General features: G+C 39.4%; 1 protein-coding gene across 5 annotated transcripts; it reads right to left on the reverse strand.

Moving 5' to 3' along the window:
* Positions 1 to 59: 59 nt before the first annotated feature.
* On the reverse strand, positions 60 to 27,589 carry LOC126379402 (uncharacterized). Of its 5 annotated transcripts, none has more exons than XM_050028141.1 (21): positions 27,183 to 27,589; positions 25,637 to 25,782; positions 24,812 to 24,922; positions 23,023 to 23,139; positions 21,810 to 21,929; positions 21,148 to 21,198; positions 18,268 to 18,597; positions 13,024 to 13,089; positions 11,861 to 11,949; positions 10,509 to 10,593; positions 9,995 to 10,072; positions 8,248 to 8,339; positions 7,921 to 8,029; positions 6,768 to 6,857; positions 5,848 to 5,992; positions 4,270 to 4,455; positions 3,412 to 3,540; positions 2,687 to 2,802; positions 2,068 to 2,200; positions 1,194 to 1,269; positions 60 to 567 (listed from the first exon to the last, which is right to left on the reverse strand). In XM_050028141.1, the coding sequence occupies exons 2-21, from the start codon at positions 25,773 to 25,775 to the stop codon at positions 490 to 492; spliced, it is 2,340 nt and encodes a 779-aa protein (XP_049884098.1). In that variant the 5' UTR covers positions 25,776 to 25,782; positions 27,183 to 27,589; the 3' UTR covers positions 60 to 489. The 5 variants fall into 5 exon arrangements, with proteins under 5 accessions (XP_049884098.1, XP_049884097.1, XP_049884100.1 ...); XM_050028140.1 differs by having other exon boundaries at positions 4,270 to 4,458; XM_050028143.1 differs by lacking the exon at positions 18,268 to 18,597 and having other exon boundaries at positions 4,270 to 4,458.
* Positions 27,590 to 27,629: the final 40 nt, after the last annotated feature.

The following is a 27,629-nucleotide window of genomic DNA, read 5'->3' on the forward strand; positions in this document are numbered from 1 at the left end:
TAAATGGGGATATGAGACTCCCGATATTTCGACACTGTTGCAAGTGCCATGATCACGGGATGACTGATGAGATTGGAGTGGAGTAGGTAGATCCATAATTTTCTACGGGCAGACATATCTGTCTACCCTCTTTCTTTGCCGCTTGTTTATGTTTTTGATATCGGAATGTTCGGAACCAACCCGTAAGAACCCTTTATTATGTGCTTTAATTATGATAATAACCGCGTAAACTTAAAACAATGTATCAAACAGTATCAACATGTGATGATAATAGTCTAAGTGATATTCAAAGTGTTTTTGTATTCTCTGCCTACCCTAATAGCGTACGGGCGTGATTTTACGTATGATTGCTATGTTGTGTATTAAGAAACAATGAAACAAAATAAACAATACCGTTCTTAACACTTGTCTTAACTTGTTTTTTTTTTCTAGAATGTATTTTTGCAAAGCGATCGGTGCTAGGCCCTCCGTGCTCCCTAGAGTACGGTCTTATGGTTTCAAGCGCTTGTAGTTGGCGAGGTGACTGTTGAGGTGCTGCGCGAGCTGGTCGGCGCGCGCGAACGATGCCTGCAACAGATAGGGCGTGATGTAAAGATCTACTTAATAATTCAATTAAATTGAATTATTAAAAATTAATTCAATTAAATGCATAATTTAAGCAAATTCTTGTTAAACAAATATTTGATAATAATCAATTAAATTGAATATAATTTCGATTGTTTGAGTAAATCATAAAATAAGATCTTCTTCTGTCGTGTGGGTTCTGAGGTGGAGTTATTGAGCCGCCATAGGCCCCTGACATGACTCATGTATTATTTAAGTAGTTAAAATGATTTAACAATGTTTTATCCGAATATTATTAAAAACATTAAACATTATATATTATTACATTTGATTTAATTGAATAAACATCATGTGATTAAATGTAACTCATTGATTAATCCGTATTTATATTAATCCGTAGTATAATTCAAATTAATTGATTAATAAATATGGAATAATCAATGAGTTTCATTTAATGTATTAATCAATTAATTCAAAAATTAATTTGAATTAATTGATTAATAAATTTGTCCGTTGGGAAGTGACTGAATGTTACAGTACTATACGTAATATTTTTCTCCACCAATGGAGTGAGAGTGAAGTTTTAGTATAGGAATGAGCGAGGAAGAGAGAGATATAGGAAACTTTACCTTGCAGACGACACACCGGTACAGCTGCTTGGCGTGGTTGTGCATGTGTCGTGTGAGCGAGTGCGCATGTCCGAATCTGGAAACATTTTAAATTATACATTCATTCACTACCATTCATTGACTTTTACGCGGTAATTCGCATAAAAGTTGGCTCATTAGTACGCAGAGTGCGAGGGAGCACGAACAGCGTCCTTAGGATGGTGGGAGACCGGCTGGACACCGCTGCTGGGCCGGTTCACCGAGCTGCACGTGGTGCGCCCGAGCGCACGGTGAGGTTGCCCATCTGCTTATTATCTGCATTACTTGTTACTAACATAGCATGTAAGTTGGTCATACTAACATATCTATGGACTGTAGTCTGAAAATAAATGACTTTTTTTTTTTACTACCTCTGCAATTATAGCAGTAGAAGTGTACTTCTTGAAAAACGTTGTACCGGGTGAGAGCCTTCAGCGCTCCCCATTTGTCCGGCCAAGTAGTTAATGCCATCATCATTATCAGACGTACGACGCCACTGCTGGGCATAGGCCTCCCCCAAGGATCTCCACGACGATCGGTCCTGCGCTGCCCGCATCCAGCGGCTTCCCGCGACCTTCACCAGATCGTCGGTCCACCTTGTAGCGGGCCTACCCACTGAGCGTCGTCCGACACGTGGTCGCCATTCTAGAACCTTTCCTGTGTCCTGCCCACTGCCACTTCAGCTTGGCAATTCTCCGAGCTATGTCGGTGACTTTAGTTCTCCTGCGGAGTTAATACCATCTGCGGCAAATCTACAATAAGTCACGTCATAAAACACTTGAAACACCAGATCTGCCAAATCTTGAGACTAGGAAAGCGGGTTCTGTGGAAAAATATAACGAGAGACGATGTGTACCTCTTCCCGCACTGGTGGCAGGCGTGCGCCAGGCGGCCGCCCTGCGCGGGCGCAGCGGCGCCGTGCGCCACGGCGCGGTGCCGCCGCAGCTGCTCCCAGCGCGGGAACAACGCGCCGCAGTCCGCGCAACGCCCTGTGCGATACACTAGTGTTAAGTTTTTTTTTCTATCGTGTGGGTAATACTAAGCAGACGATGTGAAAGAGACGATTAAAAAAAACATGAAATATAGCTATGAGCTAATATTACCACTAGTAAGGAATGTATTTAAAGATCGCTACTGTAATTTAGATAGAATAGATTTGTTTTTTTTATTATAAAAGGACGCCACTCACAAAAAAATAATTGAAATTGAGATTGAAAAATTTGATTTGTGATCCCTAGTTTGGTTAGGACATTACAGGCTGATCACCTGATTGTCCGAAAGTAAGATGATCTGTCGGAAGGCACGTTAAGCCGTTGGTCCCGGTTACTACTTACTGTAAGTAAGTATTCGTTACATGAGCCATGTCAGGGGCCTTTGGCGGCTCAATAGTAACCCTGACACCAGGGTTGATGGGGTTGGTAATCCACCTCACAACCCACACGATAGAAGAAGAATAATAAAATAAAAGCACGTACCAGCCCTCTCGTCGGCGGTGTGCATGGCGAGGTGCGCGCTCAGCTCCGAGTCGTCCTCGAAACATTTCCTGCACACCTCGCAGCGGACTGTCATTGCGCCGCGATGCGCACTCGCCCTGCAACAACAGAATTAATCTTTGTACTTTTCTATTGTGTACAAATAATTAAATAAATATGGTCGTATTAATCCATTAAATTGAATTATTCAATTACATCATTTTAAATAAATAAATAAATAAAATAAAAAGAGTTTATTTCGGACATGTTCCATAGTGGTTAGTAACAAGCAATAAACAACTTAATCTAGTGTTAGTAATAGAAACTAGTGTTAGTAATAGTAAATTTTAACCCGATTACTTAAACAATTATATTATTCCATTAATTGAATTATAATTAATCAGTTTATGCTAGTTATTCAAATTTCGGTAAAATTATAATTGTAAGTGTATAATATTCATTTCATATATGTTTCGTTTAAAATTATTTAAGTTTTTTTTTCTTTTTTTTTTGGACAACAGACAGTCATTATGATATTAGGTACGGTCACGAGTACTAATATGTATACACTTTGAAACCATGTCACATTAAGTTTTTTGACAAATTATACCGTAAGTCTCATTAAATGTCAAATATGATAGCGCGACAGGGTTCCAAAGTGGGTACATGATATTGCTCGTGACTGTACAACGCTAGTTGTGAATGAATGATGAATTAACGGCACATACTTGTGGTCCCATAGCTTCTCCCGGCGGTTGAACGTCTCGTTGCAGCAGTCGCACTCGTAGCGGTCCGAGGAGCGCGTGCGCGAGCGCGACGTGCCCCCACCGCGGTTCTGGTGGCTGCGGCGGTGGATCCTGGGGGGGACACCAGGGGTCACTAGCATTTATTTATTTATGTAAATAGGTATACCTTATATCTGGTGTCAGGGTTATTACTGAGCCGCCAAAGGCCCCTGACATGGCTCATGTAACGACTACTTACTTTCATCAGTATGTAGTAACCGGGACCAACGACTTAACGTGCCAAAGCACGGATCATCTTACTATCGGACAATTTAAATAGCAATTTAAACGAGAGTTACAGTTGTTGTTGTTATGTTATGCTATGCTACGTTATGCTATGTTATGCCATGTTATGCTATTATCAGCGAATTTCCCCGTCAGTGTACCGGTGGACGGTGACGTCAGTGACCAGTCTGCATAAATACGATTCCCCTCTACGCTGCCGCCTCTTTCGCTTACTCGACTTCGTACCGAACGGACGTGTTGCGCCGCGCGTTATTTGTCTTACTTATTTCTCTTTATATATCGAATTGTTTTGCTAGTAGTTTCGTATTGTTCGTTAGTTATTTTTGTTTTCGTATTTTTAAATTAATTAATTGTTATTAAAATTCTTTTGTTAGTAACTGAAACCTATTTTTTTAATATTTTCCACTCTGAATTCCTAAAACTATGCTATATTATGCTATGTTACGCTGTGTTATGCCATGTTATGCTATGCTATGTTATGCCATGTTATGCTATGCTATGTTATGCTATGCTATGCTATGCTATGTTATGCAACTTTTGAGCCAGTATACTCACTTGAGCGTCACTCGGGTGGAGTACCACTTGCGGCAGATGTGGCACTGGAAGCTCTTGTCGGCGCTCTCGTTGTCGGACTCGGAGATCTCGTCGTGCTCGGCGCGGACGCCGTCCGGCTCGCCGGCGCGCTCGGGGTCCGAGTCCGAGTCCGACTGCTGCCCGCTGTACGACCACGCGCCGAACGACCTGCTGACCACACCACCCGACTCTCCTTACAACACTCTCATGGGTCGTGTACTAGGTTCAAGATAAGTTATGAAATTCTGATCACTAAATAAAGATAAAAACAGAAAATAAAGAGGATAAAATAAATAAATAGATAAAAAAACATCTAAAATTAACGAAAAATATTTTTTTTCTATTTAACTTACTTATGAATTTTATACATTGTTTTAACCACTGGATCGAGTTTAACAATCCACAAATATTATCGACAGAACGTCATTACATCCCCAGACTCGTAAAAGAGGCTATTGAAATCAGAAAACATAAAAATTTCAACAGGGAAGACGGGTTCAAATTATCGACCATGTGGAATCCAGTAGTAGGTGTTGTAAACAGCTTGAAAAAACGTGAGGACACAGTGAGTGCGGTTTGTCGTAGTGAGTTTGGTGCGAGTTCAGATGGTTCCGAACATTCCGATATCAAAAACATAAACAAGCGGCAAAGAAAGAGGGTAAACAGATATGTCTGCCCGTAGAAAATTATGGATCTACTCCACTCCAATCTCATCAGTCATTCCGTGATCATGGCACTTGCAACAGTGTCAAATATCGGGAGTCTCATATCCCCATTTAAACGCGGTAAGAACCCGTTATTATGTGCTTTAATTATGAATTTTAATCAAGAAAAACGTAATAACAAGTCCGACATTTTATCACGTTTTTCTATGACTGTGCACTTTTAGGCCCGTGCCGGATTCGAACCTGCGACCTCAAAGTGAGAGGCAAACGTACCAACTGGGCATCCACGGCTATTCCATCGAAAAAGTATGGAACTGAAAATAATTCACAAACACGCTAACATTTTCATGAGTTCTATTAACTCTGGAGTCGTGAGCTGAATCATCCCCTGAGGATTAGGTACGGTGTCACTAACACCGTTTGCAATTACGCACTGGTAGCCGTACTGGTTGGTACATTAATAAGGTCGGTCCCCCACCTGAGAACCCACATACACAATAAAAGAAAATCTATTATTATGAAATGCTTATGATGCTTCACAGTCGATTTCGACTACAGCGACAGCAGCTGGTGGATTCATTGACGGTTGTCATTCAAGAGCTTGGAAAGTCTGCTCGTTGGTGTGCTCTGTGATGGCTCGTATAGCCAATTTTATGTGAAAACGTGCGCCCACATTTTGGACACGTCAGCACACCCCCTACGTAATTATAGGTGATTGCCGCAGGTGGTCGGGCTTTCAGATCATCACGTTTTCTGTCCAGATCTGACCTTCTTTCTTTTTCGAAGTCAGACACCTTTTGGTGAACAAGGCGTCTCCACTCCGGGCGCTGGCTTGCTTGCGCCTCCTAGCATGAGGGCTCGATGTGGCACCGTTTCATGTGCCTTGTGTTAATACCTGTCATCTTCATGCGCGTCGTTGTTCTGCGCGGTCTCAGGCGGTTTGTTGGGCGGCGCCTCCGAGTCTGAATCGGAGTCGGAACTCTCTGAGGAACTGCTGCCAGAGGACGACGACGAGGAACTGGACCCGGACGAGGAACTGCCTGCGAAATAATAATAATACTACTTAGAAAAATACTCTCACGCTACTCAGAATCTTACCTTATCCCGAGCTACTCAGAATCTTACATTATCCCGAACTACTCAGAATAAGACCTAATCCCGAAGTATGCAGAATCTTACTTAATGTCGAACTACTCAGAGTTAGACCTACTCCCGAGTTACTACGAATCTTACCTAAACCCGTCCCGAGCTATTCAGAATCTCACCTACTTCCGAAGTACACAGAATCTTACCTCATCATCATCAGCCCATTAACGTCCCCACTGCTGGGGCACGGGCCTTCCCTATGGATGGATAGGGAGATCGGGCCTTAAACCATCATGCGGCCCCAGTGCGGATTTATGGTTATTAACGACTGCTAATGCAGCCGGGACCAACGGCTTAGCGTGCCTTCCGAAGCTCGGAGGAGCTCGAGATGAAAACTTTTTTTTTTGTGGTCATCCATCCTATGACCGGCCTTTGCGAAAGTTGCTTAACTTCAACAATCGCAGACCAAGCGCGTTAACCGCTGCGCCCGCGCCACCGAGCTCCTCACATCTTACCTATTCTTGAGTTATTCAGAATAAGACCAACTCCCGAGTTACTCAAAATTTTACCTAAACACTTCCTGAGCTACTCAAATATCTTACCTGATCCCGAACTACTCAGAACTTAATCTCAAGCTATTCAGAAAGTTACCTAATCTCAGAATATTACCTACTCCCAACCCGAGCAACTCAGATATCTTACCTAACCCTGAACTACTCAGAATCTTACCTGATCCCGAGCTGCTGCTGTCGGAGTCAGAATTGGAACTGTCCTCAAGTTTCTCCACTCTGGTGTCTAATTCTTTCACCGACGCGTTACCTGGCAAACAATTAATAAATAAGCTTCAAATACACACAAACTCACGCCCGTAATCCCTAACGGGGGTGGGCAGTGCCACAAGTAATCAAACACAACTTGCAGCCACTGATACGAAGTCCATCCCAGTGAAGTGCTGTTTCGACGAACATCCATGTTTTTTTTTTGTAATTGTTTTGTAAAAAAATGTCATTACATAACAAATACTTTAGGGCACAAACAGGAAAATACAAAATATGAAAGAAAAGAGAAATAGATAGAGCACAATAGGCGGTACGTGATCAGCGGTGAAGGAAAACATCGTGATGAAACCCACATCCCCGAGAAATGCATTTTCGGAGGTATGCGCCTTAACCTGTATTGGGCTGGTTTTCCCTTCGGGTTGGAAGGTCAGACAGACAGTCGCTTCTGTTAAAAACCGGACCTGTCAAAGCTTCAGGTTAGGTAAGCGGACCCCATGAAAAACGGGATAATGCTAGGGAGATGTATACATCTAATTAATGTACTTACCATCGTCTGTACCATTGACGTGTAGCTTATGTTACAAATAAAGATTTGTATTTGATGATGATACATACATACATAAACTCACGCCTGTAATCCCTAATGGGGTGGGCAGAGCCACAAGTAATCAAAGACAACTTGCAGCCACTGTTGATACGATGTCGTAAGCTGGATATGATAAACCTTATGGCGATAAGGGATCAGCCTATCGCCCATAACATTAGTCCATCATGTTAAAGGGCACAATCCCTCTGTCGGTTTTTACGACATGCCCGGGAAGAGAAGCAGCCGAAATGATTCAAAAAAATGCTTCAAAAGCACACCTGATGCCGGGCAGCAGCGGTGTCAGTACTGGTTGGAGGCCGAGGAAATGGATTCTGGTAGGGCTCTAGCTAGAACATCACCGATTGAGATTGGGGCAACCGCCGTTCTACACGCCCTATCTATGGAGTAATGAAACTGGAGGCGTTTACTCCAGCGACAAGAGCGCAGCTCTTAAATAAAGAGAGAGAGATGATGATGACTCATTAGCTTCACTGCTGGCGATGGTAATAAACCTTACCCTCCGAACTCCTGATGGACAGCACCTCGTCATCATCCCTCAACCTCTGCTGGTCCGGAGTGGGTTTTTTGAAGTTAGCTGCCAGCAAATGAGCTTCGTACAACTCGTCCTGTCGACAAAACATTTTTTTTTTTGACGTGACTTATTGTAGATTTGCCGCAGACGGCATTCCGGACAAATGAATGACCTCCACCAACCCGCATTGGAGCAGCGTGGTGGAGTATGCTCCATACCCCCTCCGGTTGATTGAGGGGAGGCCTGTGCCCAACAGTGGGACGTATATAGGCTATTTATGTTATCAATCCAAACATGATGTATAAAGCTTACCTTGTCGATGTTGGCGTATTTCTCATGGATATGCCTGAGGGCGCGTAGGTTCTCGTCCAAACTGAGCGAATCGGAGGCCTGGCTTGGAGACCCTGAGAAAAATGAAATGAAAATGAAAAATGTTTTTATTACCAGAAAACAATACAAATGAGGCACATAAAATAGTATGAGTACTTATATTAAAAATATATCCAAATGAACAGAGGTTCCCAAACTAGGCGGAGCCTGTATCTTGGGAAACCGTAAAAAATGGGTACATGTGATATTGGCGCATAGTTTGCCAAAGGAAACTTAAAATTAAACTTACATCTAAGTATTAGAGCGAAGGGTGTGTGTTAAGTAGCAATGTGAATGTGTGAGTATACGAGTTTAGTGTATGCGAGTGTAATAGTACAAGAAACAATGTAACATGCAGAATTTAAAAAAAAATAACGCGGGTCGTTCTTCTTTTTTATCGACAATGATCTGTCCTTCGTTCTGCTTCTGATAAGTTATGTTTTAGTATTCTATTTCATGTTTACGTTGTCCAAAAATACAGGGTGTTAGTGACGTCGTAACGAAAACTTTGAGGGATGATTGAGACCATGATTCTGAGATGATATGAAGTGGAATTTTCCGTCTCAAAAGCATGGAACAGAAAATAATAAAAAGAAAAACAAAAATTTTCATGAATTTTCCGACTGAAAATTCCACTTGATATCAACTCAGAATCATGGTCTCAATCATCCCCCTCAGTATTCGTTACGGTGTCACTAACACCCATACGTACTTGTATGGCTACAGTATGTACTTGTGCGGGGTGTAAGTGACATCGTAACGAATACTGAGGGCGATGATTCAGCTGATTATTCTGAGTTAATATGAAGTGGAATTTTTCATCGCAAAAGTACAGAATTGAAAATAATTTTAAAAAACTAAAAAAAAATCATGAATTTTGCGACGGAAAATTCCACTTGATATCAACTCAGAATCATGGTCTGAATCATCCCCCTCAGTATTCGTTACGATGTCACTAACACCCTGTATAGTATGTGTTTTAATTCAATATTCTTTATTTGCATACTATGATGGTGTACAAGTTTGTAAGTTACATACGAATTTTACATCACATACCCTTCCGGGCACAACAAAATAGAAGTTTAAAAGAGAGAAGGAAGCTTTTCAAATAGTAACATCAGTGTCATTAAGGTATTCACTAGTGCTGTAGTAACATTTATTAATTAGAAGTTCTTTTATTTTTTAATAAAGATTTTGTCACTTTTTTCTTCTTTTAATATGTTTGGCAGTTTATTATTAACTTTGATGGACATCACAAATGGAGAAGAATGTAGAATCAACTACCCAGCCTTATCCCGTAATTCACAGGGTCCGCTTACCTAACCTGAAGATTTGACAGGTCCGGTTTTTTACATAAGCGACTGCCTGTCTGACATTCCAAATGTGGGTTTCCTCTTGATGTTTTCCTTTACCGCTGAGCACGTGATAATCACTTTTGATTCAAACATACATAAACAGCCTATATACGTCCCACTGCTGGGCACAGGCCTCCTCAATCAACCGGAGGGGGTATGGAGCATACTCCACCACGCTGCTCCAATGCGGGTTGGTGGAGGTGTTTTTACGGCTAATGGCCGGGACCTACAGCTTAACGTGCCCTCCGAAGCACGGAATCACCTTATGATCCAAACACGAATTCGAAATTAAATTTGAGTTTTTATTATAAATTTTGATGTTGAAGGGAGCTCACCCAGATCCGGTTCATCATCGCTGTCCAGTGTGATTGTCTCATTGTTTGTGGGCATAAGGTTACTCCTGACGCGGATCTCTGTGGGGAACAAATGTCAAATTAAAAAAGCAGAAAAAATTAAGCATTCTTAGTGGAAAATGCCCAAGTTAAAAGATCAATTCAATTCTTTATTCATAATAAATATTACACGTCAACAAATATTTCCATCAGTAGGTACGGTCACGAGCATTATAGATACTTTGGTACCATGTCACATTAACTTTTTTGACAAATTGAACTGTAAGTCTCACTAAATGTCAAATATGTTAGGGCGACAGAGTCCTAAAGTGGGTACACTATATTGCTCTAATAATATTTCAATACTACATCACATTATAAAATCATAATATATAAATTACATCGCTATATTGTCGTCATCCTAGTGGGTGCACTGTTCACCTCTGCCTACCCCCTTCGAGGATACAGGCGTGATGTAATGTGTTAACATGAGGTTGGTGCGTGGTCCCATACTCACTGGGTTGCTGCAACTGTTTGTTGGCGAGCTGGTCTGTCTTCCGGGGTCGACCTCGCTTGCCCTTTACCTTCTCTGTTCCTGGGGACTGAAACCAAGGTTTTTTTTTACTTAACTTATTGTAGATGGAGTATGCTCCATACCCCCTCCGGTTGATTGAGGGGAGGCCTGTGCACAGCAGTGGGGCGTATATAGGCTGTTTATGTTATGTATTGTACATTTTTTTGATTGGCCAGAATGAACAGCCTCCGTGGTCTAGTGGTCAGAGCGTTAGGCTCACGATCTGGAGATCCGGGTTCGATTCCCGATGGGGACATTGTCGAAATCACTTTTTGAGGCTTGAATCACCGGATTGTCCGAAAAAGTAAGATGATTCCGTGCTTCGGAGGGCACGTTAAGCCGTTGGTCCCGGCTATTAGCCGTAAAAACACCTCCACCAACCCGCATTGGAGCAGCGTGGTGGAGTATACTCCATTTTATATTTTTTTTTTTATTAAGATGGGTTTGCTCTTGACTTCGTTCTTCCACAAGGAGAAGAAGAGATCGACGTTGGAACGAGGTTCATACCCCCTCCGGTTGATTGAGGGGAGAATAATGAGCTGAATCACCCCCCTCAGTATTCGTTACAGTGTCACTTATACGTGTAAGTGTGGGCGTTAGTTACACCGTAACAAATACTGAGGGGGATGATTCCGACCATGATTCTGAGTTGCTATCAAGTGGAATTTTCTGTCGAAATTCGTGTTCATTTTTGTGTTTAAATTATTATCATCATCGGCCCATTAACGTCCCCACTGCTGGGGCACGGGCCTTCCCTATGGATGGATAGGGAGATCGGGCCTTAAACCATCACGCGGGCCCAGTGCGGATTGATGGTTATTAACGACTGCTAATGCAGTCGGGACCAACGGCTTAACGTGCCTTCCGAAGCACGGAGGAGCTCGAGATGAAAACTTTTTTTTTGTGGTCACCCATCCTATGACCGGCCTGTGCGAAAGTTGCTTAACTTCAACAATCGCAGACCGAGCGCGTTTACCGCTGCGCCACCGAGCTCCTCCCGCTGCGCCACCGAGCTCCTCAAATTATTATCAGTTCCATACTATTGCGATGGTAAATTCCACTTGATGTCAACTCAGAGTCATGAGCAGAATCATCCCTCTGAGTATTCGGTACAGTCATGAGCAATATAATGTACCCACTTTAGGACTCTGTCGCACTAACATATTTGACATTTAGTGAGACTTACAGTTCAATTTGTCAAAAAAGTTAATGTGACATGGTACCAATGTGTATACATATTAATGCTCGTGACCGTACGGTGTCATTGACATAGGGTGCAATTTAACTTTGCTTACATCATTTTTCTTAGCACTCGGCGCGCGTTTAGTGTATTTGCGCTTCACCCGCGGCGTAGATTCCCCCGCCGACGACGATGCTGCAGAATCTGTAACGTTTACCAACTTCTATGATGTTTCGAAGATTTATTCACCATTATTTAACAATCAACTGCCCAGTAACGACCTCCGTTCAGTGGTATAGGTCCCGGCAAACTTCTTGAGCATCGACCTTGACTGCGCACAACCGAATTTTAGATCTCTTTGGTGGTGCGGTACGGGGCGCGGGGGCGGGTGAGTCCCACATCGACCGGCTATTGGTAGATCAGTCGATACTTCCCCCGCGCACTCTTGTCTTCTTCCCTTTGACTCCCGAATACACTTGCGTGCAGTGAAACTGTCACGTTTTTGTTATTGGTCTTTTGTTAGTTTTTTTTGTTATTGCTCATTTGTTTAAGTTTAAGAATTAGTTACTAGCACGAGGTCTATGTCTACAGATCCAAAACCTAGCACTAGCTCTGGTATTGCTGGTTTCAACCTCATGGAAGGAATATTATACCTGACGATTATTTTTTATTAAATATAACAATATAATATAAGTTTTAATAAATTATAATAATATAAGTTTAGTTTTATTTACATAATTAAATAATATAATAATTGGTTTTTTTTTTTAATGAAGTTAAGAAAATAATCAAAAGTTATTTTTTTTTGCACGGAAGTGTACGTGCGCGAACTTTCCCCCACTACGACACTCGATGCTCAAGAAGTTTGCCGGGAGTTATATGAGCGTTGAGCTCACAATCCGGAGTTTCCGGAGGTCATATCGCAAAAATCACTTTGTGATCCCTACTTTGGTTAGGACATTACAGGCTGATCACCTGATTGTCCGAAAGTAAGATGATCCGTGTTTCGTAAGGCACGTAAGCCGTTGCTCCCGGTTACTTACTGATGTAAGTTAGTAGTTACATGAGCCATGTCAGGGACCTTTGGCCTTTAGTAACCCTGATATCAGGGTTGATGGGGTTGGTAATCCACCTCACAACCCACACGATAGAAGATTAATTTTCCATCTCAAGATTCAAGGATAGAGAGAGGATTTTTTCGTGGTTTTATCCATCTATAGATCTCGAAGTCATTCTAAGCTATTTGCAGCGGACTTATTGTTTAAAATCTCCACCAACCCGCAGTTGAGCAGCGTGACTGTTCCGTTCGCTGCGACTCCCTTCCGCCACTCGACGAGGGGAGCCCTGTGCCCAACAGTGGGACATAGCATTGTGTTATTCACACTGTTAGTAATGTACATGTAGGGTAAGTACATAATGTATAAACTAGTGTTGCTTATCGATAACTGTCGATAGTTAAAAAAAAATCAAAAATAGTTGTCTGTCGATAACTGTCGATAGCTAAGAAAATGAACAAAAATATCGATAGGACTAGTGCTACCTAACGATGACAGTAGACAATTAAAAAAGAAACAAAAATATCGATAGGATTAGTAATGCCTATCGATGACTATCGATAGTTGAAAAAAAATACAAAAATATCGATAGGGCTAGCGCTGCCTATCGATGACAGTCGATAATTTATTATATATATATCGATAGGACTAGTGCTGCCTATCGATGACAGTCGATAATTAATAAAAACAATATCGATAGGACTAGTGCTACCTGTCGATGACAGTCGATATTTTAAAAAAACAAAAATATCGATAGGGCTAGTGCTACCTGTCGATGACAGTCGATATTTAAAAAAAAAAACAAAAATATCGATAGGACTAGTGCTGCCTATCGATGACTTTCAATAGTTGAAAAAAATATATATATACTTTTTTTTATTTTTATTATTATTACAAACGATTGCAAAGTACATTATCATGTTTAGTAGTAGTCTACATAATAGTATGTATAGTTTTAATACTATTGTTAGTTAAGTCACTAGCAATTTTTCGATACTACAAAACTATGACTAAACTGATTTTTGTTTTTTATAGCACTCACACGTGCTTAGGGAAACTCACAAAGAGAAAAAATCGAAAAAATCAGGCTCGGACAGGGCACGGCACTGTTGCCCAAACGATGGAACATCTGACATCGTGTCCTGCGTGCCCGAACACCTGCACGCAGGAGGATCTGATGAGCGCTGCAGATAGCGCCATACTTGTTGCCAAGTTTTGGGCCGGTGCTATTTAGTTTGCCATCGACACGATAAGAAGAAGGGCTTGAACCCGCAGCCCTTGTCAAGCCGGGACGAGCGTGTTAACCATTACACCACCGGGTCCACCTCCTGTCCGTGCGAAGTTCTTTCGATCTATGTATCGTCATTAATTTTAGTACTCCTCTAGTAACGGCCTCTGGTCCAAAGGTTGAGCGTTGGACTCACGATCCGGAGGCCCCGGGTTCGAATCCCGGTGGGGACATATCACAAAATCACTTTGTGATCCCTAGTTTGATTAGGACATTACAGGCTTATCACCTAATTGTCCGAAAGTAAGATGATCCGTGTTTCGGAAGGCACGTTAAGCCGTTGGTCCCGGTCATTATTTACTGATGTGAGTGAGTAATCGTTACATGAGCCACGTCAGGGGCCTTTGGCGGCTCAATCATAACCCTGACCCCAGGGTTGATGAGGCTGGTATTCCACCTCACTACCCACACGATAAGAAGAAGATTAGTACTCAATATCCTAGATAGATTGCGCCGGCATCGGCGTGATTTACAGAAATAAATTCATATCTAGAGTCCTATCGATATTTTCGGTGATTTTCAAGGTCAACTATCGATTGTCATACTATCGACAGTTCGTCAACACTAGTATAAACACATGACAATGATAATGTGAAATGAAATGATCAATGAACAAAAAACATTTTTTTTTAAATCACAAAAATCGCCTTAGAATGAAAACCTTGTAAGCGCCTTTTCGAAAAACCAACACATACAATTTAACCAAGTGAGCGAGACTGTGATCCTGCAGACAAATTGCTTATGCAATTTTGCAGGACATTGCATTTAAACTAAGGGTATCATTTAAGCTATCACCAATTTAATTAGTTTTGTGTTTCTTAAATAATAGGGTTTGTCCTCAAAATAGTAGATCTGTCACCAAAATGTAGTCACCAAACAATACAAAATCAGTTCCACAATAAATCACCTAAAATCCTGAGATATAAGGTCTAGTACCAAATAAATGTTTTTGTATGTATTATAATAGGTGTGTCCTAATAAGTATTTAAACAAACTAATTTAAAGAGATTACCAATAAATCATATTATGTTACTAGAAAATTGCATTAAGTTCAAATAAAAAATTAGGGTTGTCATCATCGTTTCAACCAAAAGATTCTGCTACTTAACTAGACTCCCAAGGTTCTAAATTTCCACTGGTAGTATAAATTATATTTAGCAGAGTAGTAAATAAAACAATTAAAGTCAATATAATCAATATTTATTATTTAAAATAATTACCACTGAACAATCAGCGCTGGTTTAAAATAGCTGGCTTATGGCACGCCGCCCGCGTCGCGCATCGTGTGATCGAACCTAGTTACCTACTACCCATCGTTGAGGCCGGATTGGTCAATTTTTAAAGCGCGCCAATTTGTCTCCGCCCCTTTGATCATTTTTTCATTAAAATTATAAATTGATGTATTAAATTGGTAACGAATACTATTAATTTAATATCTGAACGAAATAAAATGTTACTACTGTATTGGTGACAAAATATCAAATAAAAAGGAGTCGCAGTCAGGGATCGATAATCGATTTATTTGGTGACAGATCTACCATTCTGAGCACAGAGTTATTATTTAAGTAACAAAACTGTTATTATAAGAACGAAGTTTATATTCATGTAATGCAATATAATTTTATTGGTTATCGATCTCTTATTTTACACATATATTAACATTAATTTGATAATTCATACCTGGGAACAATTTTTGTTTATCTGAGAACGAAAATATTTCGTGGCGATAGATCTATTTATTAGGTGATACATCTTGATGACAAATATAAATTTTGGTGATAGAAAATATAGTCCCCTTAAACTAATGTTATACTTAAGGCTTAATAATAATAAATAAATAAAATAAAATAAAATCTTTTTTTGACGTGACTTATTGATTTGCCAATGGCATTAACTACTTGGCCGGGCAAATTACAAAACTTCGCAACAGAGACGCCAGTTCAAACAACAAACCAGCGGGCTTAGCATCGTAAGCACGCGACTCTTTCTCGCCGCGATAGAGATCATCTGTCTCTTTCTGTGCAGTACTGTGAGAGAGTGACGGGTGACGTATGTCGAGGCGAGAAAGAGTCGCGCGCTTACGGTGCTAAGCCCGCAGGTAAAATACAGTCCCGGTTTTATGCCTGGAATGAAATAGCGTTTTAAGTTTACGCGGTTATTATCATAATTAAAACACATAATAACGGGTTCTTACCGCGTTTAAAATAGGGGATAATCACGGGATGACATCCCGATCATGGCACTTGCAACAGTGTCGAAATATCGGGAGTCTCATATCCCCATTTTAAACGCGGTAAGAACCCGTTATTATGTGTTTTAATTATGAAATAGCGTGTCTTTTACGAAGGATGAAGAAAATCACATGCGCGTGTCATTTTTCAAAAAGGTGCTTACGTAGTTTAGTTCTTAAGGCAACTCCTTTTTTCCCCAATTCCTTTAGCAGAAAGTTCCTTTCGCAAGATGGCGCTTTTACTTCTAAAACTCAACATGGTCTTTGGCTTGATTTTTACAAAATAGCTTCTCTTTTCTTTCTTTCTTATTTATCTTTGATGTTGCTAAGATAAAAAAAGGAAAGTCTGTGCAAGAAACTGTTTAAGAACCGAATATATTGAGGGACATTTTGAAAACTGGATATATTGAGGAGAGACATTACGAAAACCGGATATTTTGAGAAAAAATACTTTGATAAACAGGGTTATTAAAATGGCCACATCGAAGCAATTCATCTAAGAAAGCAATATTGCTATTTGACATTTGTTTGCATTGCGCACTTACTTTTATATGCGCCAATGTCAAATTGCAATATTGTTTTCTTAGATGAATTGCTTCGATGTGGCCATTTTGACCCCCTCAGATATATTTCGAAAGGGACATTTTGAGAAACAGATATATTGCGCAAGTGACAATTTGAAAACATTTTTTTTTTAATGTAATAGGCTCGCGTTTGGCCACAATCTCACCTGATGTTAAGTGACGATGTGGTCTAGGATGGGTCACGCTTACCTAGCAAATGCCTATTCACTCTAGCCTTGAAGACTCCTAGATTATACCGTGTCGGAAAAACAGACGACGGCAGACAGTCAGACGGTCAGACTAGATGTGAGGTAGATTCCGAGACCGGGATATTTTCAGGAGGGACATTTTGAGACACGGACATTTTGAGAAACAGATATATTGCGAAAGGGACATTCTGCTAAAAAAATAACGGTTTACAAAGATGACAATTGTACATTTAAAATATAGGAACAGAACTCCAATAGTAACATACTGAATGCAAAAACGGTACCATGCAAGCTTAAGCTAGCGGCGCGCTATGATGGCGATTTTGACACAATAAAGTACATCAATTCGCTCCATCATCGTAGGCATAAAAAGAAACTTGATGAGCGGGGCAAACGTCAAAACGGACACGATTTGGGACAGATGGCATTAACTACTTGGCCGGACAAATGGGGAGCGCTGAGGGCTCTCACCCGGTACAAAATTTAAGACAACAAGCCTGAGAGTGCTCAGTTCGGCTCAGCTCAGTACGTCGTTTGAGAGGAACAAATTTGAAAGAATTAATCGACACTAGTGGGTCGATAGCGATACTGAATGAAGGCCCTGGCATGGGCAGTGTCGGGGTTCTGAAGTGTTTGTTGTCGCGAGCTGATTGGCCGCCTCTGTGTAATCGGGTCTTCGCGCCGATATTTTTCAGTATCGTCCCTAAGGAGTCAAGACGGCCATAATCATACCATTTATTACGTTCCACGTGGTAGAAGGCTGGTAACATAAGTCATCATAGAATGCCGCTAGTTTAATTAAAAAATAATAAATACTACTCATAGAGCTAATTTCGGTATTTATTTTTATTTTTTTTAACGTAAAAACTTTATTTGTTATTAATTAATATCATAAAATATATATAAATTATTATTTAAAAATATTACATTTTATAAACCCTACCTACCAATGCTAATCTACAAATTCATAATTTTTATTTAGATTCAATTTAATTTATTATAAGGAAAATAATAATAATTTTAAGTATATTAATAAAAAAATATAAATTTTCATAAAAAATATATTTTTATAATTTACTGTCACATAAAAAATACATTTAATTTTAACCGTAACTGATCTACAACCATGCAATGTCAAAACTACAAATTTAAATTCTTTTTGGAAAAAAATTTTTACCTCTTTTTTTAACGAATTTCGGGGTTCGCCTCACTAGAACTTTCCTTTCGCCGACTTTAACTTTCGCCCCTTTTACCGGTATTTTTCTAATACCCACCGGTTTTCTACCGTTTGCGGTTTGCGGTACTTTTCTACCGTTACCGGTAGTTACCGAAAGTTTTCTATTATTACCGGTTGTTACCGGTTTTCTATTATTACCGGTTGTTACCGGTATTTTCCTAGTGTTAACGGCTACCGGTACGTTCCTAGGGGTTGATACCGGTATTTTGTTAACGACCCTCCCTTGTACTTTCCTTGGCAGTTTCTGTTGTGTTATGTTTCCCGTTTTAGCTATTTTGAAAAGTACATACATATTTTTAGATATATAATAATACTGAATTAAATCGAAATATATTTGAAAATTGTATAGAAATTCTATTCGTCAACCTTTTTAAACATCTGGCTCGGACGGGATTTGAACCCAGCTCTTGTTAAGCCGGGACGAGCGTGTTAGCCATTACACCAGCCGATCCTCATCCTGTACATGCGAAATTTTCGATCTATATGGCCATTATTGCCGACGCTCTAAAGCTAAAATTGACGTGTGTTTCATACATTTTTAACCTGTCCATTACCCGGCCCTCTCCTTTTCGGCGGATAAGAAAATGACAGATATAACTTGAAAAAAAAGAGGTCCACAGGAATTGACACCAATTTGCTGGAGTTACACATACACCCAGCATTGGAACCTTTAGATGTTCAAGATGCTTATTAAAAATTTAGGTATTGACGAACATAATTTCCATTTAGTCAAAATATTTCTAACATCACCCTGTGAGAACTAACGACTATTATTTTACACAATATTAATTTATACATTTTGTATTTCGTTACAAATATAATAATTTATTAAGAAAAACGTGGTTTGCACTTGAAAAATATAGTTTTAATAATTATTAGTGATGTGAAATTATGTTAGTGAAATATATGGTTAAAAACATCTTTAAAATATTTATTACATTTAATTTTAATCTTAGATTCTGACAGAGGGCAGCAATAAGTGACAGTACTATTCAGAGGCGGAGGACAGGAGTCCTAGTACGGCATTGAAATAGACTACTCTGGGCGCCATCCCACTCGCGTCAGACAGAATACTGCGGGGCGGAAGGCGATAGGGAAACCAGTGCCCTGTTTTCCCATAAAAAAGTAGCATGAAGAATGCTACACTGACAAGAGCGTGGCTCTTAAATTAGTGATGAATTTTTCATTAATGCCGACGACTGAGGACTGGATTAGGGTGACCACAATTTTTTTTTACCTAAACAAAATTTACAGAATTGGAACCGGTAAATAATGGTCATATTCTGAATTTTTTCAATGTTTACTGTCTATTTATTTGTACCCTCTTGTATAAGTTGTTTTTATCACGTGCTTTAATTGTATTTTATGTGTTTTGTTTTATATTTGTTACTGTGTCGTCCCTATCTTTCTTTCTATTGAAGGTGGGACATTTCCAGGATATTAAAAAGACATTTTCGACCACATACCAAAAGCTGATAAAGTTCTGTTTAGTGCAGTGACCACACCGTGATGTGTATTTATGGTATTTACAAGTTCTCGATGCATCGATGCGTTTCAATGATTTCATAACCAGCGATCGACGGTGAGGAAATTTTCGGGCCACATTCCTACAAAAAATACAGATGGCGCTGTATAGCTCTGAGGGGATAATTGCCTTTATTCTCACTGCTCGGGTACGTCATTCAAAATATAATGTAACTAGCTTTTGCCCGCGACTTAATCCACGTGGCGTGTTATAAAAGAGAGATCTTTGTGTGTGTAGGAGTGCATAGCGGTTTAGATTTTTCATACAAAACGATTTTCCCGCTAATTCCCGTTCCCGTGGGAATTCCGGGAATTCCTTTCTTAATGCACCTCTACGGTACCTAAGCTATGTTCCTTCCAAATTTCAAGTGCCTACATTTAGCCGTTTAGGCTGTGCATTGATATGTCAGTCTGTCAGTTTCTCCTTTTATATATTTAGATGGCTTAAATAAAAACAATTATTACTTGTTATTTGGATCACATCACGTATAGAATTACGTTGTTACCTATATTGCTTGTCTTTATTTTGATCAAAATAATAATGGGTGGAAGATGTGTTGTGCCCGGGTGTAATAACAAGGGTCACTTATTCCCAAAAACAAAGAAAAAAGATGCATATGTCTGGAATCCATGAAATTAGAAGGTTAAACGACGGGAACCTTGTACAGAGCCATCTTTATTTTTATTAGGGAACGTACCAGCCAGGAAGGTACAGTCATGAGCAATATCATGTACCCCCTTTAGAACCCTGTCGCACTATCATATTTGACATTTAATGAGACTTACGGTTTAATTTGTCAAAAAAGTTAATGTGACATGGTTTCAAAGTGTATACATATTAGTACTCGTGACCGTATCTCATTCCGTGATCTCCGCCTATCCCAGTGGGTTATACATATATGTATATATATGTGTATGTAAAAACACATCGATATATCGAGACGAAAATGAGCTGATGTATTCTGAATCTTATGTACTTAATAAAAGTTAGTACTACCATGAACGAACTATACTAGATTCAAATTCAAAAATATCTTTATTCAGTAGGTAACATAGTTACACTTTGAATCGTCAATTTTTACATAACGAACGTCTCATCCGCCTAAAACTACTGCAGCTTCTCACAACCTGTATAGCCGGGGAAAAGCAGCTGCAAGAAAAACCTCGGCAATGAGTATAGTTTTCTTTTATTATGGCTCTGGTTCTAGTCCACTGGCTGAACCCTGAGTATAGTTCGTCCATGCTAACAAGTAATGTGAAGTTAGTGTTAAGCATAATGTAAGTAAGATATCTTACCGCCAGTGGTGCGTCGTCTGTACTCCCTCTTTGCCTTTCTTTCTAACGCTTCTGGAAGGAAAAAGCTGTCGTTTAGAAAACTTAACAATATAACACAGCACGCCGATAACCTCGAAAGCATACCACTTCAAGGATCTGTGTACTGACGTGCATAGTACACACGGTGTTAGCGACATCGTGACATGGTACCAAAGTGTATACATATTAATGCTCGTGACCGTACAGGGTGTGAATAGGCATTTTCTGGGTAAGCTCGTTCCACCGTCGATCTTTTCTTCTCCTCGTGGAAGAACGAAGTCAAGAGCAAACCCATCTTAATTTTAAAAAAAGTGACGCCGTAACGAATACTGAGGGGGATGATTCTGACAATGATTCTGAGTTGATATCAAGTGGAATTTCCTGTCGGAAAATTCATGAACATTTTATAGTTTTAATTATTTTGCAGTTCCATGATTGTGTGACGGAAAATTCCACTTGATATCAACTCAGAATCATGGTCTGAATCATCCCCCTCAGTATTCGTTACGATGTCACTAACACCCTGTATACGTCGCGCTGTCAAAACTTCAATAGCGCGTTCTAGGACTGCAGTGAATGCTGTGCGCGCCATCTGTTGGTAATAGGCGGAACTAGCTGATCAACTAGTTGGGTCGTAAACTTACCGAGTTCCCTCGCGCGCTTCCTGGCCAGGTACTCAGGGCTCGTCTTGTCCACGCGTGGTCTGCCACGCTTCCTCTTCTCCCCGGGGGGAGTGCCGTCGACGCCGCTGCTGATCATGGCCGCTGGAATAAAAAAAAAACGGTAAAAACTCGGTGAGGCGTGGGTACTTAGTCCATCCCGCGATGGATGTACCTCTGACAACCCCATTGGGATATAGTCGTGATCTTATTTAATATGACTTACGTAGAAAGTTCTTTTTACTATTAGTTTATTTTTATAATACATTTATGGCGAAATTAAAACATCACAAAAAGAAAAAAAACAATGCAAATTAAAAAGAAAATAATATTGTGTGGCGGTGGGTCCATATCATCGCGCTGTGCGTCACACGGTGTAAGATTGGAATAGTCTCAAAGTGCATTCATAGTATGCTTTAGGAAGGCACGTTAACCCGTTGGTCCCGGTTATTACTCACTAAAGTAAGTACACACATAATTACACTTCAACCTATGGTGCTTTAAATTCCATGGACGAACACAAGTTGTCTTTTTTTTTCTTTTTTTTAAGTGACGCCCAGCGAAGGTCCCTATAAAACACCTCAACCTATAATGCTTTTAATTCCATGGACGAACACAAGATTTTTTTTAAAAAAAATTAAGTGATGCTCAGCAGTGGGCCACATAATTACACCTCAACCTATAGTGCTTTAAATTGCATGGACGAACACAAGTTTTTTCTTTTTTTTCCTTTTTTTTAAGTGACACCCAGCAGAGGGCCACATAATTACATCTCAACCGGCTTTAAATTCCATGGACGAACACAAGTTTTTTTTTTCTTTTTTTTTTTAAGTGATGCCCAGCAGAGGGCCGTATTACACCTCAACCTATAGTGCTTTAAATTCCATGGACGAACACAAGTTATTTTTTTTTTCTTTTTTTTAAGTTATGCCCAGCAGTGGGCCGTATTACATCTCAACCTATAGTGCTTTAAATTCCATGGACGAAGACAGGTTTTTTCTTCTTTTTTTTTTTAAGTGATCCCCACCTCAACCTGCAACCTGCTTTAAATTCCATGGACGAACACAAGTTGTTTCTTTTTTCTTTTTTTTTTACGTGATGCCCACCTCAACCTTTAGTGCTTTAAATCCCATGGACGAACACAAGTTTCCATTTCTTTTTTTTTTAAGAGATGCCCAGTGTTGGGCCGTATAATTACCCATTTCTTTGGCTTGTTTCCTCGCCGCCAGGTTGGCGAGATACTCTGGCGATGTTTTGTCAATCCGAGGGCGACCGCGCTTACGTTTGATCGGCGTTGGAGTACCACTTGACTCCGCTGGACAGATGGAAAAAAAAATGAAGCGACAGGAGAAAAAAAAATCTTTTACGGAAAAACCTTAAAAAAAAAAAATTTACCATAAAAGACAACTGGAGAAGAACATAAAAATAAATATCTCGAAAAAATTAAAAAATATACTTCTTATTTTTTTAGAAAAAAAATTTTACAAAACACAAAGACATACATTAAAAATACATTTGTAATATTGTGAAGGAAAAATAAGGAGAAGTACAAAATTAATTTTATACTTAATTGCACCAAAAAAAAAACTAAATAAATTATGGTGATGTAACGACTTTCAGACATTCGCGAATACGTTTTAAAAAGCAATATTGCTATTTGACATTAGTTGATTTTGCTTTTTAGATGAATTACTTCAATGTGGCCTATTTAGATCCCCTGGTTCCATTTATGCCTCAATTTTGGTGACACATGTACACTCTAGTCACTGTTGGTAGTCCTAATAAAAAAAAAACAAACTACCATCCCATCTTAACGTGCCCCTACAGTAAAAAAAAATATCAAATATTAAGTGGAGCACGTTACCGCATAAACTATCTCAAGAGATACGCGAACATTCACGAATGTGAATGTGAATATAAACTTTAACTTCTTAAGGGTAATAGTAAAAATAAATAATTATGAAAGGTAAAAACCAGTTTTGTCAAGCAATAGTAACAGGCATAGTTTAAGATTTTGCAGTAGAAAATGTCGAAAAAACGAATATTAAATTTTATATTACTTGCCGATTCTTTTAATTAATTTAAAGTTATTAATTTTGTTGTCCGTCGAAAAGGAATACGACGGATTATTAACAGCTGTAATTTTTTTTTAAATGTTTATGGCCTGGAAACAAGGTCTTTTAGCTAATCAAGTTGAGATTTTTAAAATGGACGAATTAAATAGGCAGTTCGCTGGTACTATACACCTGCCTACTGCCTGCGGGGATACAGCGTGATGCTGTGGTGTTATGCTTCAGAAGCTCATTGTCCCATCGTCGAGATATAGGTCCCGATTCCTGCAGACACCTCCTAATTTTACTTTAAGTTATACCTGTCATTTTCTTATCCGCCGAAAAGGAAAGGGACGGACGATTGACAGCTCTTAATTTTAGGAAGAATGAGTAAATGAATGAATAATCCGGGCGAATCAAAAAGGTATCTCGCTGGTATGCAAACCGTTTGAACGTGTGCTGTCCACTTAATTCTGTCGCCTTTGTAAAATTTTGATGATTTAGATTTGTGCTTATAATTGACGTGTGTTCCATAAATTTTATGCTTGTCGCTTACCCGTCCCTTTCCTTTTCGGCGGATAAGAAAATGACAGATATAACTTAAAATAAAATTAGATAATGTTTACAGGAATTAGCACCATTGTGTTATTATACTTTTTTATAGTTTTTGAGACAAGACGTTATAAGTCAAGTTGGGAAGTTTTTACCGACTTCAAAAAAGGAAGAGGTTCTCAATTCGACCGTATATTTTTTTTACTAGTTTGCGCCCACAATCTTTTGAATTATTACATGTTTCCTCGCCTTATGGTTGTCTGGAAGAAATCGCCATAAGCCGTGTACCTGGTTGTGGTGTCTTTTGTGAATATTTTCTTTTGTTTTGGTGCAATAAAGTATGTTTGTTTATTTGTTTGTATTTGATATAAGTCGTAAACTTACGCGTAGATATGGGTTCCGTCTTCTGTCGGGCTGCGTACAGCTCCACCGCGGGTGGAACGAAGTGGGACACGGGGGATCTGTAGTCCACTGACAGTGGCAAACCGCCAGGAACTGTAGAAAAAAAATACAAGCGTTAAAAAAACCTAGAAGACCTAGAAGGACGTACATTGACCAAATTGGAGATGTACTTAGAAAAGGTTTATTGCGATCTACTCTGAACCGGCGTGCGTGTATGAAACGATTGAAGAATATGGAGGAAGCAAGAGAAGTGTGTCAGGATCGAAGCAAATGGAATTCCATAGTCTCTGCTTACCCCGGTGGGAAATAGGCGTGAGTTTATATAGGTATGTGAACACATTGCATAACATAAACAGCCTGTATACGTCCCACTGCTGGACACAGGCCTCCCCTCAATCAACCGGAGGGGGTATGGAGCATACTCCACCACGCTGCTCCACTGCAGGTGTTTTTACAGCTAAAAGCTGGGACCATGGTTTAACGTGACCTTTAAGCACGGTGACCAGGTGATTCAAGCCCTTACCAAACAAAGGACAGTCTCACAAAGTGATTTCAAGGCTGTTATTAATAAAATAAAAAACCAATCTTCTTCTTCTTTGCGAGTCGATGGCTCGAAACTAAATTTTTGCTGACCAATAATTGGCCACGCTTACGGCATTGTCAGTGGCTTCGTACAGGTTTTTAATAGTGCAGGTGTTAGGGCACTTAGGACAGCACAAAAGGTGAGCCATAGTTTGTGGTGATACTCCACACTCGCAATCATCGCAACCATCAACCAGGTAAAAACCAATAAAATAGCATAAGAACCTTGATCAAGACCATAAATGTCTCCATTGGGTTGCATTTTGGGCTTCTTCTCCGGAGACTCCTGACTGGTGCGGGGGGAGGAGTCCTCCCGCTGCAGGGGGGGCAGGGCCGAATCCAGTTGACTCTCACACAGTGCCATGATAATGCTGAAAAGAAGGGTACACAGTCAAAGCTACAGCGAAGATGCATTGACTAGGTAAGCTGTTCCACCTTTGGTTGGAAAAATTATATTTTTAGCAAACCGAAATTAAATGATTGCAGTTTTTATTATGAATTTCTTTTTTGTTGTTTGGGAAAATATTATTTCTTTTTATTCTTCTTTTAGGACTATGCAGCACACTCCTCAAAAAAAAACTGACGCTCTTAAAGTAGTACGCCACACATTTCCAAAGAGCGCAAGAAAGAGACAGAACTAGTTTTCCAACTAAAAAAATAAAATTAAGTTAGTAAACAAGATAAAAAAATTTTTTTTGACTGCCGGAACGCTCCTAAGCTCTGCAGGCTCCAAAAAAAATTGAAGTGGAGACTTGAAGTGATTGCAAATACAGCACTTTTTTTTGACACCCTCCAAACATTCATCTTGTATTTATAGATTAAGCGCCTATCTTATTATATTGTAATTAGACGCCCGCACTTTATATTGTTAATAGACATAGAAGAGAGAGGCCACCTGACACAGGTTTCTTTGCATACCTACTAGGTAGGTCTTAGCCCTAGCCTATAGAATAATAAAAAAAAAATTGAAAAATTTTAAAAAATTAATTACTATTATGTGAGAGCCCTCAGCACCTCCCAATTGTCTGGCCAAGTAGTTAATGCCATATGTCGCAAATCTACAATAAGTCATATCAAAATAAAAAAAGACAACTTTCTACCAATGTTTTATTCTACAGAGGAAGACGAGAGCAAAAAGGAGATAACATTTTTAACTTTTGAATACTTTTTTTTTAAATTACCTTTTTTAGAATGGAGAATGCTCATGATGTACTTTTAATAAACTTTTAACAAAAAGAAATATTCAAGTAAATATGAATTTATCAGTACTTCAACCATAGGGCCTGGATGAAAAATAGAAGTTTTATTTTTTTAGTTGTATCAACATTATTTGTTTTTTTTTAGACACAAATATTTGCACCACTTTGCATTCTTTAACTAGTGTAAATAATGTTAGTTGGTTATCATGATTGCAAGGATATCTTGTTGTTGTAAACAAAAATTTTGATCTACATTATACAAAAGTAGGTACATGAAATAAAATTTACTAAAATAAACATTTGTAGGTATTTTTTTTATCAGACCTGATTTATCCACAAGTACATACACAAACATATTAAAACCTAACTATTAATTTATATACCAAAAAAGTACAACTTTTTAATAGCTTGACAGTAACATTTTTTTCCTTGCTGACTGTACTTACACTATAGTAGTGATTAAACAGGTACAGTTGTAAAACTGGTAGGAACATAATGTAAGTGTAATTATACTTGCCAACAGATTAAAAACATTATTGAACAATGTCGTAACAATTGCATTGAGTACTCACCCTTAGTTAGATTCCATTTTGAAGAAACAACACCAAGAAAAAATAACTTACACTACTACACTTAACAGCAACACTAAACTTACGAAAAAACAACTATTACACGACTTAAAACGTATTAAAACTTAAAACTAACAACAAACACGGGATTAGAGCACGGAAAAAAATATTGCGAACGACGATTTTTCACAATTGCTTCAACTAAAATGGTGCAGCAAAAACCCTTCACGAATATGGTCGAAAAACAGGTTTGCCGCAGTTACTAAATGCACCCACTACATCGTAGGGGCCGCGGAACGTTTTTGGAAACTAATTACAAAAGTTTTGAAAGCCGATTGTCGTAGATATAAACAAATTTCGCGAGACCCAAAAACTCGCTTGACGTCCATTTGCAAGGCAACAGAATGATGCTACTGCCTTCGGTAAGTGCGAAGAGGACGACCGTATTTT

Source organism: Pectinophora gossypiella, chromosome 29 (genome assembly GCF_024362695.1).
Source record: "Pectinophora gossypiella chromosome 29, ilPecGoss1.1, whole genome shotgun sequence".
NCBI lineage: Eukaryota > Metazoa > Arthropoda > Insecta > Lepidoptera > Gelechiidae > Pectinophora > Pectinophora gossypiella.

What these genes read in the sequence shown, in the direction of transcription:
- LOC126379402 (XM_050028140.1), bottom strand. Translation starts at nt 25,775, where the DNA reads ATGGCACTGTGTGAGAGTCAACTGGATTCGGCCCTGCCCCCCCTGCAG. An exon ending in GTCACGCTGCTCAACTGCGG is followed by an intron (nt 11,950 to 13,023) that starts GTTGGTGGAGAT and finishes TAAACGTTACAG; the next exon opens with ATTCTGCAGCATCGTCGTCG. An exon ending in CGAGTGCTAAGAAAAATGAT is followed by an intron (nt 10,594 to 11,860) that starts GTAAGCAAAGTT and finishes CCTTGGTTTCAG; the next exon opens with TCCCCAGGAACAGAGAAGGT.